At 38.8% G+C, this 18,845-nt stretch overlaps 1 protein-coding gene across 3 annotated transcripts in view; it reads right to left on the bottom strand.

Moving 5' to 3' along the window:
- Positions 1–18,845, bottom strand: part of MIA3 (MIA SH3 domain ER export factor 3) — a 53,348-nt gene that overhangs the window by 12,256 nt on the left and 22,247 nt on the right. For 2 of the 3 annotated variants that reach the window (XM_027122244.1, XM_027122245.1), the window contains 12 exons: positions 10,039–10,170; positions 7,082–7,103; positions 6,279–6,367; positions 5,584–5,661; positions 5,388–5,498; positions 3,993–4,064; positions 3,709–3,813; positions 2,895–3,017; positions 2,674–2,785; positions 1,485–1,540; positions 1,304–1,394; positions 1,019–1,157 (listed from right to left, as the gene is read on the bottom strand). In XM_027122244.1, coding sequence (XP_026978045.1) covers positions 1,019–1,157; positions 1,304–1,394; positions 1,485–1,540; positions 2,674–2,785; positions 2,895–3,017; positions 3,709–3,813; positions 3,993–4,064; positions 5,388–5,498; positions 5,584–5,661; positions 6,279–6,367; positions 7,082–7,103; positions 10,039–10,170 — 1,130 coding nt within the window. Of the gene's footprint in view, positions 1–1,018; positions 1,158–1,303; positions 1,395–1,484; positions 1,541–2,673; positions 2,786–2,894; positions 3,018–3,708; positions 3,814–3,992; positions 4,065–5,387; positions 5,499–5,583; positions 5,662–6,278; positions 6,368–7,081; positions 7,104–10,038; positions 10,171–11,125; positions 11,382–18,845 lie in introns of those variants that run through there. The other variant, XM_027122246.1, reaches the window with a different exon arrangement.

Genomic DNA, 18,845 nt, shown 5'->3' with positions numbered 1-18,845 from the left:
AATCGCAACCGCCACCAATAAACTATTTTAGAGGATTCAGGTATTTTCGGTGGAGAAAACTGGAACTATGAAAGTATATCTTTCAAAAGATATCTAACTCCAAATTTGAGATGTATATTTCAAAAGATTAATACCTAAACGTACACATGAAACAGGTATTTCTTTTTTTATGGTTTCCATATGGTTGTCATTGAGAACACATGCAGTTAAAAAGTTAGGGGCATGTGCTATAGAGTCAGAAAAACCTAGTACAAGGCCCTGCTTCACTACGATGTGATACTGGGTAAGTTACTTAGTCTCTCTGAGCCTCAGCCTCCTATACTTAATATACAAATAATAATTGTACCTATCTCATAAGTTGCTCTGAGGATGAAACAAGCATTTCTATATCCCAAACTCCCAACAACCTTGCCACAATTACATATTATACATGTATAGTCTGAATATTGACTACATTAAGTCCAAAACTTACAATACTGTCAGTAACTAAGTACTCCTTTTGAAGTATTTATTCTATTTAAAATCATGTCATACAAATCACTCAGGATTTTTAAAGGCTATGTTAAAAACTAGTAGAACAAATGCAAGACAAATCAGAATGATATAACTAACAACAGCAAAAGAAAAGTGGAGTAAGTGGTGGAGCCTCAGAAAGGGTATGAATCGTCAAAAGAAGCACTTCCAGAACAGCAACTCTTAGTACCTGTTAGTTAGTAGCATAACTACTATGGGGTATCATAACTACTACTACTACTACTACTACTACTATTATGCTACTATAGTAGCATAACTATTATGCTTCAAGTAAATTACAGGCAATAATTGCTGACAATTAGTTAAAATGGAAAAAAAAATTGCAAGTTATGGGAAACAAGGCAGAAAGGAAGAAAGACAAATCTATACTAATTATAGGCAGAAAAAACTATAAACAGTCTTTAAAAAAGACAAGATTATCTATAGTAGTACAGACATTTAGCTAGATGACAATATTGTTAACAATGAACCACGAAAACCTTACTTTTGCAGAGCCATCTCCTTTTGCTGATAGAGCTCATTCAGAATCTCCACTTTCTGCCTCAGTGTTTTGCATTCATCTTCCAGTACAGCTTTGGCAGACTGCAGGGAATTGCGATCCTCCTCTAATTTCTTTATTTGGTCTGTAAGGGATAAAACATTTGAGCTTTGTGTGCACAAGAACTGGAGAACTTACTGAGGCGGCCAGCATTAAGCGGGGTGAGAACACGGAAACAGGAAGCCACTCTTTATTTTTCAAGTGGCAATTTCTTTTCAAGAAGCAGCCTACCTTCCAGGTTACATTTAGTGGACATGGAGGCTCTAAGTTTAAATTGTAAAAGTTTTAGATCCTCTTCAACTACTGATATTGCAGTCTGTGTCTAAAATTTGCAGAAGAGAGAAACAGTCTTAAAAGTGAGGCATAGTAAGAATTCACAGGCACTTATAGTACTCTATAAAAAGGATTATACCCGAGAAATGTCCATCATCTGCTTAATCTGCTTTTTCACCTTCTCACTCCGGTCACCTAAGAAACAAAAGGATTTCAGTGCTCTTTCCTTCCATGCTGTTTAACTATATTTTCTTAATTTCCCCCAAACAATTATCATGTTCAAACATTCGATGAAAAAACAAACTAATGAAAAGAACTGATTCAGCTATTTGACTTTTAAGAGATGTGCAAACTTAGGTTGAAAAAAAGAATTCCCAGTTTGTACAATAAAAATATTATCCATGCTGTACTTGAGCAAGAAGGGATATGTGAAGTAAAGCTCTTTCTTCTCTCTCAGATCTACCTGCCCCCAGTCAAATACCTTATTTAGAAAGACTCATTCCTCTGCTCTCCCCTTGAATCTGCTACCAGGTGTAGGTTAAAACACCCACAATGTGAACAATCTCCAACTTGAGACAGAGTGTCTACAAACATTTCTCTCATCAGTAAACACTCTTTCCCTTTAGCCTCCACTCTAACTGCTTAGTTAAGTTTACGGCTCCAACCGCTCGGTACTTTTGAAATTGGTTGTGGCCCTAAAACCACAGAACTACAGAAATGATAAGCATGAAGTTCAGAAAGAAGTTTCTCCTACTGAGGAGTGTTCAGTACACAGAGCTGGGAGACAGGACGGATGCTGCTCTGGCTCCAGTGCATACCTACTGCTATACCACAAACCAGCAACCCACCTCTGCCCAACGCATACAGACCTGTATCGTCGTCCCTTGGTATCCACAAGAGATTGGCTCCAGGACCCCCTCCCCCACCCCCCACAGGAAACCAAAATCCGTGGATGCTCAAGTCCCTTATATAAAATGGCACAGCATTTGCACATAACCTACACACATCTTCCCACATACTTCATCTCTAACTTACTTATAATACTTTAAACAATGTAAATGTTATGTAAACAGCTGCTGGCACGCAGCAAAATAAAATTTTGCTTTTTTGAACTATCTGGAATTTTTTTTCTCCAAATATTTTCAACCCGCAGTTGGGTGAATCCATGGATGTGAATCCACAGATTCAGAGGGCCAACTGTACAAATTCAGTGACAGGCGTCTACAGCTTTAACCCTAAAGAGGAAATTCAGACCGCTGAAAAAAGCAACAGTGTACTTAGAGACTAGGAGGGAAAAAGAGGTCCAACCTCCCTGAAACCAATCTTACCTCCCACTTCTCCATTTGCTAATTCATCTGATTCATTTCCTCCTTTATTTTGACCCTCAGATTCAGATTCACAATCTAACTGATTCAACTGTGTAATGCAATTAGTCAAAGCCTAGAAAAGAAGCAAAAGGATATTTATTAGAAAGAGCCTCTCAATTTCAATTACCCAGATTCATGAGAATTCATGAGAATTAAGCACGTATTCAGGAAAATGAACTCACATTAATATTATCATCCTTGTGAGTGAGAACCACTTCCAAATCTTTCTGAGACTTCTCAAATGATCTGATTTGTTCACTGAGCTCAGCATGTGATTTACTCCAGTCTTTGATTTCTTGCTGCAACTGCAAAGTTAAAACACATCAATTTCTAAACGTTATGGCTTTTGCACTGGAGACAGCAAGACCACAAAAAAATGAGCCAGGGAAGCAGGGAGCCATGCTTCTCCTTGGCTCGTCATTAGGGACTATACTATGGCCTTGGTTAAGGGATGGAGAGTGACTCTATCCCTCAGAACTGCAATGAGAACCTAAGAGCTGTCAAGGACACTGATCTAGTGTATTGCATCCTTCAGAAAATTGCAGCCAGTTCAAATAATTCACTTCCAGTAGGAACAGAAGGGCACGTCTCCCTGCCTACCAAGCCCAGACTCCAGATCATGTAACCTTCCCTTGGTCAGAGAAACAGTAACTGCTCAAAGGAGGGTAATAAATACCTAATTCTTTGGGTCTAAGAAGCAAGTCCATCGCCCTCTTGAGGCTATTCAAGTTAATATTTGGCTGGTGCTGGATGAGACAAAGACTAAACATTCTGATAGCTGCAAGGAATTGTACAAAAGAACAGAAAACCTAGAACAGATGGAGAATGTACACATGCACTCAATTTGGGGAGCGCAGTTTAAACTCTGCATATCTAAAAATTGAATCCTGCATACGTACTTCATTTCCTTAAAAACCATATCCAAGAAAAGATATTCAAGCGGTAATGATATCTGGTTTCCTAGTTACATAATCTATGATGTTAACTTTCCTTTACCTGCTCCTTCTTCTTCTTAAGTCTAGCATTTTCTTCTTGAACCCGATGGCATTCAGACTTCGCTTTCTCTTCACTAAGTTTAGCTTCATTAAGGGCAATTTGAACCTAATGCAAAACACTTCTATTAATGCAATAATTCCAAAGAAAAACACATAAAAAGTTACTTTCCCAATTAGACATACGGTTTTTGTCTTTTGCATTTTCTAGCACACATCAAATGTTTGCTCCTCAAAATACTAAGGCATCATATTAATGTATCTTGCAGGAATTGTACAGAGCTTTACCTCTGAAAATTCTGAGGCATTCATTGAAATAACATCTTTTAACTTCTCTACAGATTTCTTGTTTTCTGATATCTGCCATGGGAAAAAGAACACAAAAATGTATTAGAATTTCAGTAGAAACACTGGGATATATGATAAAAAGAAGAAACATTAACAAAACACATCGCAGAGCCATCCCCTAGATAGCAGGTAAAAGCAGATGATCCAGTCTTGGCCTAGGAGAAAAGTCAACAATGTAAAGACATGAGGAAAGAAAATACTGAAGACATAAATATTTCATACCATCCACAACTTTCCTAGTTATGAAATAATGTGGTACATGATGAGACAAAAAAGTCAAAGGAAAGAAAATGAAAAAAAATTCAAGTAAACCAGTTCAAATCAATGATTTTTCCTAGTGGTAGAGAAAAAAATCCCAAGGTCACTTAAAAATTCTCTTGCTAAACTAAAAATGGCTGGACTTGAGGGGGAAGAGCCAAATCTCAGATACAGAATTCCAAAACTTACCAAGGAATATGTCAAGGAGGTGGAGCGTAACTCTTCACTCTTTAACTGTGGGTTGTGCACAGTAACTTCCTTCCAAAGAGTACAATATGCAGAGGATGGAAAAGGGTAACTTTATAGCGAGAAACCTGGCAAATACTACCTCAGCCAGGTGATCAAGCTTAACTGGGTGTGCAATATATGGGAACCCTCTCTACTATCTTTCCAACTTTTATATAATTCAAAAATTGTTCTAGGGACTTCCCTGGTGGTGCAGTGGTTAAGAATCTGCCTGCCAATGCAGGGGACACAGGTTCGAGCCCTGGTCCAAGAAGATCCTGCATTCTGCGGAGCAACTAAGCCCGTGCGGCACAACTACTGAAGCCTGAGCACCTAGAGCCCATGCTCCACAACAAGAGAAGCCACAGCACTGAGAAGCTCGCGCAACACAACGAAGGGTAGCCCCCGCTCGCCACAGCTAGAGAAAGCCCGCGCGCAGAAATGAAGACCCAACTCAGCCAAAGATAAATTAAAAAAATAAAACAAAAAACTGTTCTAGCCTTTAAAGTTTATTTTTAGAAAAGAACCATGCAAAAACAAATCAAAACAAAGTACTAAGACCACTCAAAGGGGCAACTATTTCTTATTTGCTCTACATGTTTCAAAGGGCAGAGCCAACCAATATGCAAATTACCCAGGGCTGAGGACAAAAATACTTCTGAGGTCTGTAAAATTAATAACTTGGGGTATTAGCATTTAAAATTCCACGAAAATGCATAGAAGTAGGTTCAACTTCCCTGACTCCCAATGTTATTTGAGTTAAAGCATGGGAAAATGCAGAGTTCATCTCATCCAACCTACAAAATAGTTGAAAAGCCAATTTACAGTAACACTTAACAGCAAAACTCTTACCAAGTCCTGATTCTTCGCATTCTGTTCTCTCTCAGATTCTAACATAGCACACAAACTTTTAGCTCTGTCACCCAGAATTTCATTAGTTTCTTCAAGATTCTTGATTTTATCCTACAAAAAAAGGTATTAATAATAATTACTCATTACTTTTCTTTTGTCTTTAGAATGCAATCTCAAAAAGAGAAGGGATTTTTACCTTAAATCTAATTGCTTCGTCAGAGAGAATCATGTTTTGTTTCTTGGTTTCTTGAACATGTTTCTTTGATTCCTTGATCTAAATAAAATAAAGCATTCAAAATTTAGAAACATAAATTATAGTGCTACCAAAACTTATCTCCAGGACTTCCCTGGTGGTTCAGTGGTTAAGACTCCACACTTCCACTGCAGGGGGCACAGGTTCGATCCCTGGTCTGGGAAGAACCCACATGTCGGGCCATACAGCCAAAAGAAAAAAAAAAAAACTTATCTCCAAATAGGAGATCCCTCAGAGAAGAAAGCAGTACTTTACACATATGATGACTACTTCACATTTGGACAGTTTGTAGGAGATAAAAAAAATTTTTTTTAATATGATTTAAAAACACCATAACAGGACTTCCCTGGTGGCGCAGTGGTTGAGAGTCTGCCTGCCGATGCAGGGGACACGGGTTTGTGCCCCGGTCCGGGAAGATCCCACATGCCATGGAGTGGCTGGGCCCGTGAGCCATGGCCGCTGAGCCTGCGCGTCCGGAACCTGTGCTCCACAATGGGAGAGGCCAGAGCAGTGAGAGGCCCGCGTACCGAAAAAAAAAAAAAACAAAAAAACCCACCATAACAACTGAACTATAAGACAGGAGGAAATAATTCGAGCTGGAACCACAGGGGGAAAAAAACTAAAAGAATAATTAATACCTTCTGCTCATAACTTGATAATTTTTGTACAAGCTCTGCATTTTCTTTCATGATATTCTTCAACTTCTCAGAAATTTGCTGTTCAGTGACTGAAAAGGGGGGGAAATCCATAAAATCATCAAAAATTGAATTACCCAATGCATTAGCAGCAAAGACATGCTATCTGGCACTCTGAGGGAAATGAACTCAGCATTAACTATTATGCCTTTAAAAAGCAAACTGTAGTTAACAGCATTAAGGATGTAAAAATATTAAAATTTAAGAAAAACATAATAAGAACCCTTACTTCAATGAGATTCCAATTTAAATTTATTTCAAAGACAGGAAATACAGTAAAATGTTTTAGCTCAATGTCTTTCCCCTTCATGAGCACCTTTCTTCTCAGAAAATGTGATCATTTCAAATATATGCCATTTGTAAATAGAAATAGAAAATGCAAGCATATTGACATACCTCTATTCCTCAAATTATCTACTTAAATACGTATTTACTGTACTGAATAAACCATTAGCACAGGAACACTGTTCACAGGTAATAAATTGCACTACTTCAACATTCAAAGTCAATCTGCCCAAGCCGAATCCTCTTCTCCCTGCTGCCACCTCAACTCCTATCTCATCTACTCGCATCACCATCTACTCTGTCATCTAAGCTAGCAACCTAGGATTAGTAAAATGTTCAGGAGTTAATAAGTCAATCAGAGATCAGAAGTCACCATATCTACTGTTAGCTTACACAAAACTCGTATCAAATACCAGTACTGAGGGAATAGTACAAATAACAAAATAAGCCTGAATATTTACCTTGATATACTCTATTCTTTACCTAAAAGAGAGAGAAATAAAATTAAACTTGATATCAAGACATCTTATTAATAGAAATATTATAGTTCTTAACACAATAGTCAAATCATAACAGAATGAAAATTTAATAATGGTTTGGTTCAGCATAAGGATCCACAGGATTAAAAAATAAGAAAAGGCTAAAAAAATTTCAAATTTAATTGGTAGTGATACTTCATTAATAGTTTATGATAGATAAAAGCACTAAGGTAAATACCTTATTTTTGCAACTAAAGATACGTTCACGGGGACTTCCCTGGTGGCGCAGTGTTTAAGAACCCGCCTGCCAATGCAGGGGACACAGGTTTGATCCCTGCTCCGGGAAGATCCCACATGCCATGGAGCAACTAAGCCCGTGCACCACAACTACTGAGCCTGCGCTCTAGAGACCGCGAGCCACAACTACTGAACACGCATGCCACAACTACTGAAGCCCGCGTGCCTAGAGCCCGTGCTCTGCAACAAGAGACGCCACCACAGTGAGAAGCCTGCACACTGCAATGAAGAGTAGCCCCCGCTCGCCACAACCAGAGAAAGCACGTGCACAGCAACGAAGACCCAACTCAGCCAAAAATAAATAAAAAAGATACGTTCACGTATCTTTTCAATGAGCACCAATCTTATTAAAAGAGGACTTAAGTTCCATAATGGAAAGGGATTATCATATACATGGACGTTGCTAAGAGAGCAGATCTTAAAGGGGGGAAAAGGGGAAAAAAGATCTTGTAACTATGTATTGGTGACGGATGTTAATAACTAGACTTATTGGCAATCATTTTGCAATATATACAAATATCAAATTATTATTTGTTCACCTGAAACTAACATAATGTTACTAGTCAATTATTTCTCAATTTAAAGAAAGTGAAGAGGAATAGTGGTTTCATATTAAACATACTAATGCTTCACTTATCCAAATCATTTACTTGACAACCCCAAATAGCCAGAATGAGATCTAGAAACAATGATAATTGAAAAAGACTCTGAGGAAACAAAATTAAAGGCATGATTGTTGTCCTAAGATATGCCTCTTTCATGAGGAAACATCTTAGAACTCCTAATCAAAGTTGGCTATTGGGTGAATTTAGAAATCTAACAGACTGCAGCATCTGATTTTCCCAACCCCCTAAAAATAGCAGTCATAAATCTAAAAGGGAAAAGAAGACTGCTACAGGAAAATACACAAGCAATGAGAGAAATAGCAGCTAACATCTTCTAAATCATCTCCTAAAGACAGCACCGAATTACAGGAGAATAAAATACAAGCAGTACTCAATTTTTAAAAAAGTGTTACTAAATGTCTTTGTAACCCAGAACTTACTTCCCTTGTCAAACATCATAAATGGTGATGAGATGCTCAGATCAGTCCACAAATCATCCATGATCTCAATATTATTACAGTATCTAATACCATTTTTAACGATGCTGTTACAGGAAACTGCATTCAGAGTTCCAACACAGAAATAAATAACTATTTCTCTAATGTCACAGCCTTGCTAATGAGGGAGTAAGCTTCCTTTATCCTCCTTTCACGCAAATCAACAGGCGAGGGAAAGCAGGAAGATGCAACAAGCAGGCAATGAGAGTAGGGACCAAGGTCCCAAATGTTGAGGCTGCAGGGCAGCAGTTAGGACATAAAGCCTACATAACCTTGTAAAAATCTAAGCCATGTCAGGGTTTTTGAGATGGGAGAATTAAGAGTGGGAAACAGAAAACGTTTTCACCGTTTTCCCTTCTGTTCACCCTTTCTATTCTTTTTCCCCGTATCTGAGGAAAAGCCCCATGAGGTTTAAGGAGTCTTCACAAGAATCCAGGCAAAAGACCCTTCTTTTTAAGTGATTTTACAATCACTTGTGCAAGGAGAGAAAGCTTATTAACAATGATATGTCTGATAAAATTAAGAAATCAGAATACTCGAAGTTTAGAATGGTACTCATCCAATGCTTTTGGCCATTTAACTGTTAAGCTTCAACTGAAACTGAAAGCTTTTCATCTGCAAAGCTCATTTACACAGAATATCTTCTTCCTCAATTATGTTAGATGACCACGAAACAATCATAAGCATGTATCTGTACGAGAATACGTATATATATGTGTGTATATATATATATATATATATATATATATATAAAGCATGAAAGACAAATTATACACAGAAAAAGACCCTAAGGAATAAAAATTTTAATAGTGTGTCTTTGGACACTATATAATATGTATTTCCAAATAAAAAGATGTTTTCTGAACACAACAGCACATGATCAAATTAGAAAAATCTGTGAAACAGATATATATAAGGAAAAGGACTGAAAATTTACCTCTTCTCCTGATATATATTTTTACCATTTGCAGCATTTTTTCTGTACGTATATATGCGTTTACATAATACACAGTTTATCTACACTTTAAAGTCTTGGTTTCTGCTTTTTTCCACTTAACATTAAATTGTGAGCACTTTCTGTGCCCCAATGTCTTTGGAATACATAAATTTTAAGAGTTGCCTAATATCTCATTATATAGATGAACAATAATTTAATAACCCCCCCATGATGGATCATTTAGGTTCTGTGAAGTTTTCACTCTAATAAACACGGTTCCATTTTTAACACCCTATACAAGATCTCTAATGTATGATCAGTTACTTCTTTAGAATAGACTATTAGATATGGTATTATACTATATAAAAGGACATGAACATTTTTAATGCTTCTGATTTATAAACTGAAGTTTTCCCATTGAGATTATACACATGCCGTCTTGTTCACCTATGTCTTTACCAACAAAGATTACACTGTTAGCTTGGATTATAAATATTAATTTGTGTTCAACTTAGTAACTAAAAAAGAAACAACAGGGCAAGTGATTATAAAACAGTCCTGTATTTATGAGTCTAAAGGTATACGTTAATTTTATTTACTCACAGCAAGGACAGTTCTCCAGAAGAAAATGGCAAATGAAACCATTCCTAAGAAGGCAGTGGTAAGTACAGGCTTCCAGGGCAGTCCGTAAAAATCAGGCCCAGGCTGAACATCATCAGGCAATGTAGCAACTAGCTGAAATAGAGATATTAGAAATTGTGGGAAACCTGACAGAAATTTACTATAAAGCAGTCACAGAGAATCATCCGCAGAAATCGAAGTCAAACTCCATTACATAGCGATCCCCTCAAAGTTCTTCAATAGTTTCCACTGCTTCAATAAAAAGAGGATACTGGCGGCCTCCTATTTCTTGTTTGGCTTGACGTATTTTAAAACATTATAAATCTGTCTTTACATTGAGCATATATTTCCATTTTGCAATAAGCCCTACACATCATGTTGTCCAACACACGGCTCGAATCCCTCTGGATCATACTTTTCTCTTAGCTGGTTTTTATGACTTAAGCCACATAAAACAAAAAGTTGAAACATACTATAGAATCTTTTATGGCTGCAAATAAAACCGAAGCGATAATGAACAACGCAAATATAAGCTTTTCCTCTAAGATTTGAAATCTTAATTGTTTTCTACTCACAGAAAGACAAAGGCTGAGAAACTGCAAACACTTCCTGATAACTAACTGGTTTAGACAGACTGCTCTGAATTTAACTGTCTTCTATAAACCCAATGTTTTCATTTTAAAAGTTTCCTCAAAGACAGCGCATTAAACTCCTGTCTGCTTCTACACTGTTTTCACGGCCCTGTAGAAGTTAACTATCATATTGGCCCCATCCCCCAAAGGTGCGGAGGATAACATGAAAAGGAGCCGTATGATGACGCTCGCTTGCTTTGATTACGACTGTGTACCAGAAAGTAACACAGTGCCTGGCACATCGTAAGTAATTAAAAAATGAACACGCGACAAAACCTTCTCAAATACACTCCCATCATCTCCTGAAACAGCACCGAAACGTCCCGCCCGCTTCGGGCCTGACACACTCTATTTCCTCTTCGCCCCGTCAGTCAGTGTATCCGTCCGCTCAGAACTCGTCCACCCGCCTGCCAGAGCTGGGGGCGGGGGCCCATCACCTCCAGAAGCCTGCCGATGAGAGCAGCGTAGAGCACCGACAGGGGTCCCAGAAGCTCCGAGTCCCCCGGGGAAGAGGTGACAGAAGGCACAGTGGCAGGAACTGAGTCCATCGTGACGGGACAGCGGAGCGGAGGCGACACTTCCCCGCGGGACGACACCGGACCCCCTCTCTGTCACCGTTTCCTCCTTCAGAAAGGACCCGGCTCAGGGGGCGGAACCTGGGACTGAACTTCGCCTGCCCCGGCAGCTTGCACTTTCGCCCTACTCCTCCTGTAAAACACGTCATCAGACACGGCCCCGGGCGGGCGGAAGTACACGAGTCTACGGAGGCCGGGCCCGCCGTAAGCGGGCCATAGCGGAAGAAACCAACGGTCGAGCGAGGCGGGGGAGCAGAGCGAAGAGACCTACGCGGAAGAAACCAAGTAACGAGGCGAAGATGACGGGGCTCACCTGCGGCAGGAACTGGGAGAGAAAGCGCTGTTCCATGGGCCTGGGAGCTTCGAGAAGGAGGAGAGTGGGCGGGGGCTGGGGGAAAGGAGAAAGGCCAGCCACTTAACTCCTGCCCAGAGCTGGATCCTTTTGTCACCAGGTACTGAGACGCCGGGTACCTGCCCTAAAATGCTCAGACAGATCAGCCGTTCCCGCTCCCTCGATGGACCACCCCCTGCCTCGGCCGCCGTCTCCTGGGCCAGGTTCCTTCCCAGCCCGCTCCAGTCCTGCTTGCTTTTGCCCTTCCTGGACTCCAAATGTCCACACTGTCCCACATTCGTGCCGATGCCCCTTTAAAAAGTGTAATTCTAGGGAATCTTGCTATTACCACACCTATGCCAATGAGGTCAGTTCTGGGTCCCACATTTTAGGGTTATAGGACTTGTGGAAAAGGGCAAGGAAGAGTCTGGAAATTGCGTTCTGAAAGTGGAAGAAACTAAAGATATTTAACCTGGGGCGGGGGAACGATGTTTGCAGATCTTTAAAGGTATGTCTATGAGTTGAATATAAAGCCAATTCATTAGAACAATCAAGCAGGAAAAGCCTGAAAAAGAAGGGCATGGCATGGGTGGAAGTAGGCAGGCGGTTTAAGCAGGCTCTGTAATTAAAACAGTCTGGTACTGGCCCAATAATAGACAGACAGACCATGGAACAGAACAGAAAATCTAGAAATAGGCCCAACTGCGCTGGCAACTCAGCATACAGTAAGTCAGTTGGGGGAAAAACAGACTTTTTATTTAATAAGGTGGTGTTGGCCTAACTGGATAACCAAATGGAAAATAATAAAAATTCGATCTTTTTCTCACTATTCACAAGAATACATTCCAAATGGGTCAGAAACCTGTATGTAAAAAATGAGAACAAACAACTACTACAAAAAAAATATGGATGTATTACGAGTGAGCAAAACCTTCCTAATTAGGTCTCAAAATCCAAACGAAAAGATTTGTAACCTTGATTACTTGGAGAAAAAAAAAAAAGTGTCCAGCCCGTGGACACAAAAATACAAAATAAGCAAAGCCTGACTATGAAAACCTGCGGAAAACATATTTGTAACATATTACAAAGGGTTAATATTCCTAAAATATAAGGAACTTTACAAATAGAGAAAATGGCCAGCAAACCTATAGTAAAATGAGCTGAAAAAATGAATAGATAGTCCTCAGGAAAAGAAGTAGGAATAGCTCACAAACAGGGAACCATGCTCTGTCTCACTCATAATGAAAGCAATACAAATTAAACCCACACTGAGATACCATTTCTCACTTATATTCGCAAGATCCAAACATTTGACAACGTATTCTTAGAGAATGCAGAGGAAATGGGTACTCTTATGCACTGATCATTATACAAAATGATAACAACCCCTATAAACAGTAATCTGGCAACGTCTCCCAAAATTACCTGTGTAATTACCTACTGATGCAACAATCCAACTTCTAAAGTTCTATCTCAAAGATACTAGAAACATAACAACAAATGTTGGAAAGATATATGCACAAAACCATGTTATTCTAGCATTATTTATAATAACAAAAGACTGGAAATAACCAAACTGTCCATCGACAGAAGAGTTGTTGAATACACTAAAGTATACAGTTGACCACTGAACGACACAGAGGTTAGGGGTACAAACCCAATGAGTAGTCAAAAATCCCCGTACAATTTATAGTCAGTGGGCCCTCCTTACGCGAGTTTCCTTGGTATCCTCCTTCTGCATCTGAGGATTCAACCAACTGCAGATTGTGTAATACTGTAGTATGCATTTAGTGAAAACAATCCGCGTACAATTAGGGATCCAAACGATTCAAACTTGTATTGTTCAAGAGTCAACTGTACTGCGAAACTGGAAAAAAGAAATTAAATAATTCTATATACTGCTAGGGTATGATGTCTAGAATATACATATCTTTTTAAAGGGAGTGGAGAAAAGTATATTTTTATCTAAAAAATAAAAGGAGAAATTATTTTTTTTCCAGCTTTGAGGTAAAAGTGACATGCAATAAATAAAACTGCACATATTTAAAGTGCACATCTGGATAAGATGAGTGCATCTGTGAACCCATCATCACATTCAAGATAATGAACATATCCTCACCTCCAAAAGTCTCATCTCCTTGGTAACCCTACCTCCCACCACTTGTCACAGAATTTCTGTCCTAATGGATTAGTCTGCATTTCCTGAAGTTTTATATATATGGAATAATTCACTATGTATTCTATTTTCTCTGGCTTCTTTCACTCAGTATAAATTGAGATTCATTCATGTTGCTGCATATATCAGTAGGTCATTAGTTTTTACTGCTGAGTAGTGTTTCATTGTAGGGATAAACCACAATTTATTTACTTACTCACCTGCTGATAGACATTTGGGTTTTTTCCAGTTTTTGACTTTTACAAATTGAGCTGCAATGAAGATTGACACACAAGGCCTTCTATGGATGTATAACTTATTTTTCTCTGGGGTAAATGCTTAGCAGAGGGATGGCTGGATCATCTGACAGGCGTATGTCCACCTTTTTAAGAAACTGACAAAGTGTTTTCCAAGGTGGTTGTACCATTTTAATATCCCCACCAGCAGTGTATATTTCCAGTTCCTCCACATCTTCTCCAACACTTGGTCTTTTTAATTTTAGTCATTCTATTGTGTGCAGTGATAACTCAGGGTGGTTTAAATCTGCATTTCTCTCATAATTAATGATGTTGAGCTTTTTTTTTTTTACTGTGCTTATTTGCTGTCCACATCACATATCTTCTTTGGTGCTGTCATTTTACTGGGTTATCAGTTTTCTTATTAATGAGTTTTGAGAGTTCTTTATATATTTGGGATATAAGTCCTTTATGAGATATATGCTTTGCAATGATTCCTTCCTAGTCTGTGGCTTGATATGATTAAGTTTAAGCCTAGCGTCTTTTTTTTTTCTATTTGTCCCATCTGTTCTTTGTTCCCTTTTTCCCCAATTCTTGCCTTCTTTTGAATCAAGCCTTTTAATGATTCTATTTTATCTCCTTTGTTGGTTTATTAGCTATAACTCCTTGTTTTGTTATTCTAGTGGTTACTTCAGAGTTTATACTATACATCTTTAACTTATCAGTCTACCTTCAAGTGATACTATACTACTTCATATATGCAATAAGAATTTTATACAAGAGTTACTACCACTTTTCCCTCTCCTGACCTTTAAACTATTGTTGTCATACGTTTTATTTTTACATATTTTCTAAACCCCATAGTACATTAATAATATTTTTCTTTAAACAGTAAATTAACTTTTAAAGATATTTAAATAATGAGATAATCATTTTATATATTTACCCATATGGCTACCATTTCTGCATTCTTCACTCCTTTGTGTAGCTCCATTATTTCCATCTGTTGTCATTTTCCTTATGCCTAAAGGTCTTCCTTTAACATTTCTTATGGTGCAGACGTGCTGGTGAATTCTTTCAGCTCTTGTATGTTGGAAAAAAAATCTTCATTTAATCTTTGTTTTTGAAAATTATTTTGCTGGGTATGCTATTGGAGATTAACAATATTGCTCTTGAAGTATATACATATATTTTTAAATTAATTAATTAATTTTTTGGCTGTGTTGGGTCTTTGTTGCTGTGCGTGGGCTTTCTGCAGTTGTGGCGAGCAGGGGTTATTTTTGTTGCCGTGCATGGGCTTCTCATTGCGGTAGCTTATATTTGTTGTAGAGCACAGGCTCTAGGCACATGGGCTCAGTAGTTGTGGCTCACGGGCCCTAGAGCGCAGGCTCAGTAGTTGTGGCACATGGGCTTAGTTGCTCCGCAGCATGTGGGATCTTCCCGGACCAGGGCTTGAACCCGTGTCCCCTGAATTGGCAGGCGGATTCTTAACCACTGCGCCACCGGGGAAGTCCTTGAAGTATATTGAAAGATATTATTCTACTATATTCTCCCATTCCTTGTTTCCAACAAGAAACCTGACGTCAACCTTATCTTACTTCCTAAAATCTCTTTTCTCTAGCTGCTTTTAAGATTGCTCTTTATCACTTATTTTGATCAACTTGATTATGATATGTCTTGGTGTAGTTTTCTTCATGCTTCTTGTACTTGGGTTTCATTGACTTTCTTAGATCTGTGGGTCTATAGTTTTCATAAATTTTGGAAAATTTTCACCCATTATTTCTTCAAATAATTTTCTGGACACCTCTTCTATCCTTTCCTGCAGGGATTCCAGTTATACATTTATTACAGTGCTTGAAAGTGTCCCCACAGCTCACTGATGACCTGTTCATTTTTCTTGAGTCTTTTTTCTCCTGTATGTTTCATTTTGGATAGCTTCTATTACTGTATCTTCAAGTTCACTAATCTTTTCACCTACAATGTTTAGTCTAGTATTAATCCCACCCAGTATATTTATCACCTCAGGCAGTTCATCTTTAGAAGTCTGATTTGGGTCTTTAAAAAAAAAAAAAAACTTTCACATCTCTACTTAAATGGTAATAGTAACTGTTTAGTATTGTTGCCTAATTCTAACATCTCTGGCAGTTCTTGGTTGTTTTGTTTTTTTTTTTTTTTTTGTGGTACGCGGGCCTCTCACTGCTGTGGCCTCTCCCGTTGCGAAGCACAGGCTCCAGATGCACAGGCTCAGCGGCCATGGCTCACGGGCCCAGCCGCTCCGCGGCATGTGGGATCTTCCCAGACTGGGGCACGAACCCGTGTCCCCTGCATTGGCAGACGGACTCTCAACCACTGCGCCACCAGGGAAGCCCGGGGTACCCAGATTAAATGTCATTTTGGGATATGTCTGTGTGTGTTTCCAGATGAGATTAGCATTTGAATTGATGGAATCAGTAAAGTACGTTGCCCTCTCCAGTGTGGGCATCATCCAATCCACTGAGGGCCTGAATAGAAAAAAGTGCAGAAGAAGGAATCTGTCCCATCTTCCCTGATTTCTTGAGCTGGAACATCAGTCTTCTGTTCTTGGTGCTCCTGCTTCTCAGGCCCTCAGACCTAGACTAGAATCTCATCATAGGCTCCCCAGGCCGCTGGACTTTGGACTGATTACCACACCAGCTCTGTGGGGTCTCCAGCTTGAAGACTGCATACTGTGGGACTTCTCAGCCTCCATCTCTGTGTAAGTCAATTCCCTGTAATAAATCTCTTCCTATATGTATATCCTCTTGGTTCTGTTTCTCTAGAGAACCCTAACTAATACAGCAGATATTCTTAAGCTTTGTCCTGGGATGCAGGTAAACTACTGGGAAACAATTTGATTCTTTTGGGTCTTGCTTTTAAGATTTGTTATGTAAGGCATGAGCAACATTTAGTCTGAGGCAAGACCCTTCTGAAACTCTACCCAATTCCCCTAGAATTAGGAGGTACTGTTCCTGGCCCTGTGTCAGCACTGATGTGTTTCTCTGACCTTGAATAGTCTTGTCACACTCACGTGCTGATCAATACTCTGATGAATACTTGAAGGGGACCTCTCAAAGATCCCTAGGGTTCTTTCTCTGTGTAGTGCTCTCCTTTTGGTACTCTGCGCTGTGAATTCTAGCTGCTTTGCTTTCCCTGGACTTTCAGCTCCATCCCCTTAACTCAGGGTTCCTCCTTTCTGTGCCACAGGCTGGGAACTTTCTCAAGGCAATAAAATGTAACAATTGTAGCCCTCATGGCATCTGTTCCCTATCTTTCAGGAATTACTGTCCTTTGTTACCTGATGACTTGAAAACTGTTGTTTCATGTATTTTGTCTGATTTTTTCTTTTTAGCTGTTTCAGTTAGGAGGGTAAAGCTGGTACCTAAAAACCTATCTTGGCTAGATGCAGAAATCATTTGCTTATTTTTTAATGGTAGGGTAGATAATGAAATTAATTTTTAAAATACATATAGAGGAGGGTATCAACAGGTTGGATAACACTAGGACAAAAGTTAGACTTCTCTGAATAGACCTTGTTTTACAAATTGACTTGGGCTCTTGTAAATGTTAGATAATTATAAAATAAAAAATCTTTAAAAAATCCCTAAAAATTGAAAGCAAATATGAAACAATTAACCTAACTGTGTATCAAGCTGGTGGCAGAACAACATTAAGGAATTATTTCAGGCATACCCTAGTGGGATATAGGTTAAAGACAAAAAGAATTGCAAAACATCCTTGCAATATTTTCAATAACGTATCGCTGGTGGCAGTGTTGCTATTGGTATTTTTAATACTGTTATGTGAACATTGTAAAATAAGGTAAATAATTATGTTGATGTTAGTAAAAACTGAGATTTCCAACACTGGAGGAAGAAAATACAATGTCAGATAGATGTGGTTAGCTTAAATTCCACTAGCATCCTTAATTCTGATTGGGAGCATCCACGTGGCATCATGATGAATATTCACATAAGAAAATCCCCACATATTTCCTAGCTTTGTCCTCTAAAAAAGGCCTAGACCTGATGGCCAACTCAAAAGCAATAAGCAACCTTAGTACCCAGAATGTTGCCTCTAAATACCATTTCCCACTAAAAGGAACCAGGGCTCTTTAGAGAAATAGCTCCTTCGAGATCTGGGCAGAAAATGTACAAAATGAGCTTGGAACATCTAGTTACACTGGAAAGCAAGGAAGGTATCAGTGACCATGAGGTGGTGTCAAAAGGGCCCAGGAGCCAAGCTGAAGAGGCTCCCACTGACCCACAATGGGAGAAATTGAGCACTGATAAGAATAATAACTACAGTGGATTGTAACGCACTAAATATTTTCAAATTCACGACATCATCATGATTCTTAAAAAAGAATTAGAAGAGACGCACACACAAAAGCCTCTGGGAATCTCTGGATAATGCTGGGAAGACAACTCATTATTTTGAAAACTATTTAATCAGAAAGAATCAAATATTTATACTGCCTTAACTATACACACCAAATCTCAGTGTAAAGCATAGCTGATTGTAAATTTCTCTTTGTAGAAGTATCCCAGCCTTTACATGAAGTAGGAATAATACAGTCAATTACCATTCTGCAGCCTATGATACAGATTTAGTCAATGTCACCAATGACTAGTAACATCAAAAGAAGAGGGACATTTAGACATTAGCTGCCTCCTGATAGAAGTATACATCTTCTATCAAGTATTCTTGCCAAACAAAATTGAAACTGAAAAACAAAAAATTGAAACTGAATCTGACTACCAATCTGACCAACCAATTCCCAAGAAATATAAAGAACAAGGGAAAATGTTCCACTGTACTAGGGGAATGCAGTTAGCAAAATCC

The sequence above is a fragment of the Aethalodelphis obliquidens genome, unplaced genomic scaffold, assembly GCF_003676395.1.
Source record: "Aethalodelphis obliquidens isolate GAN/ISIS:26980383/991018 unplaced genomic scaffold, ASM367639v1 scaffold24, whole genome shotgun sequence".
In the NCBI taxonomy this organism is placed as follows: domain Eukaryota; kingdom Metazoa; phylum Chordata; class Mammalia; order Artiodactyla; family Delphinidae; genus Aethalodelphis; species Aethalodelphis obliquidens.
The sequence above is the reverse complement of the archived record's forward strand: the minus strand, read 5'-3'. Positions and strand labels throughout refer to the sequence as shown.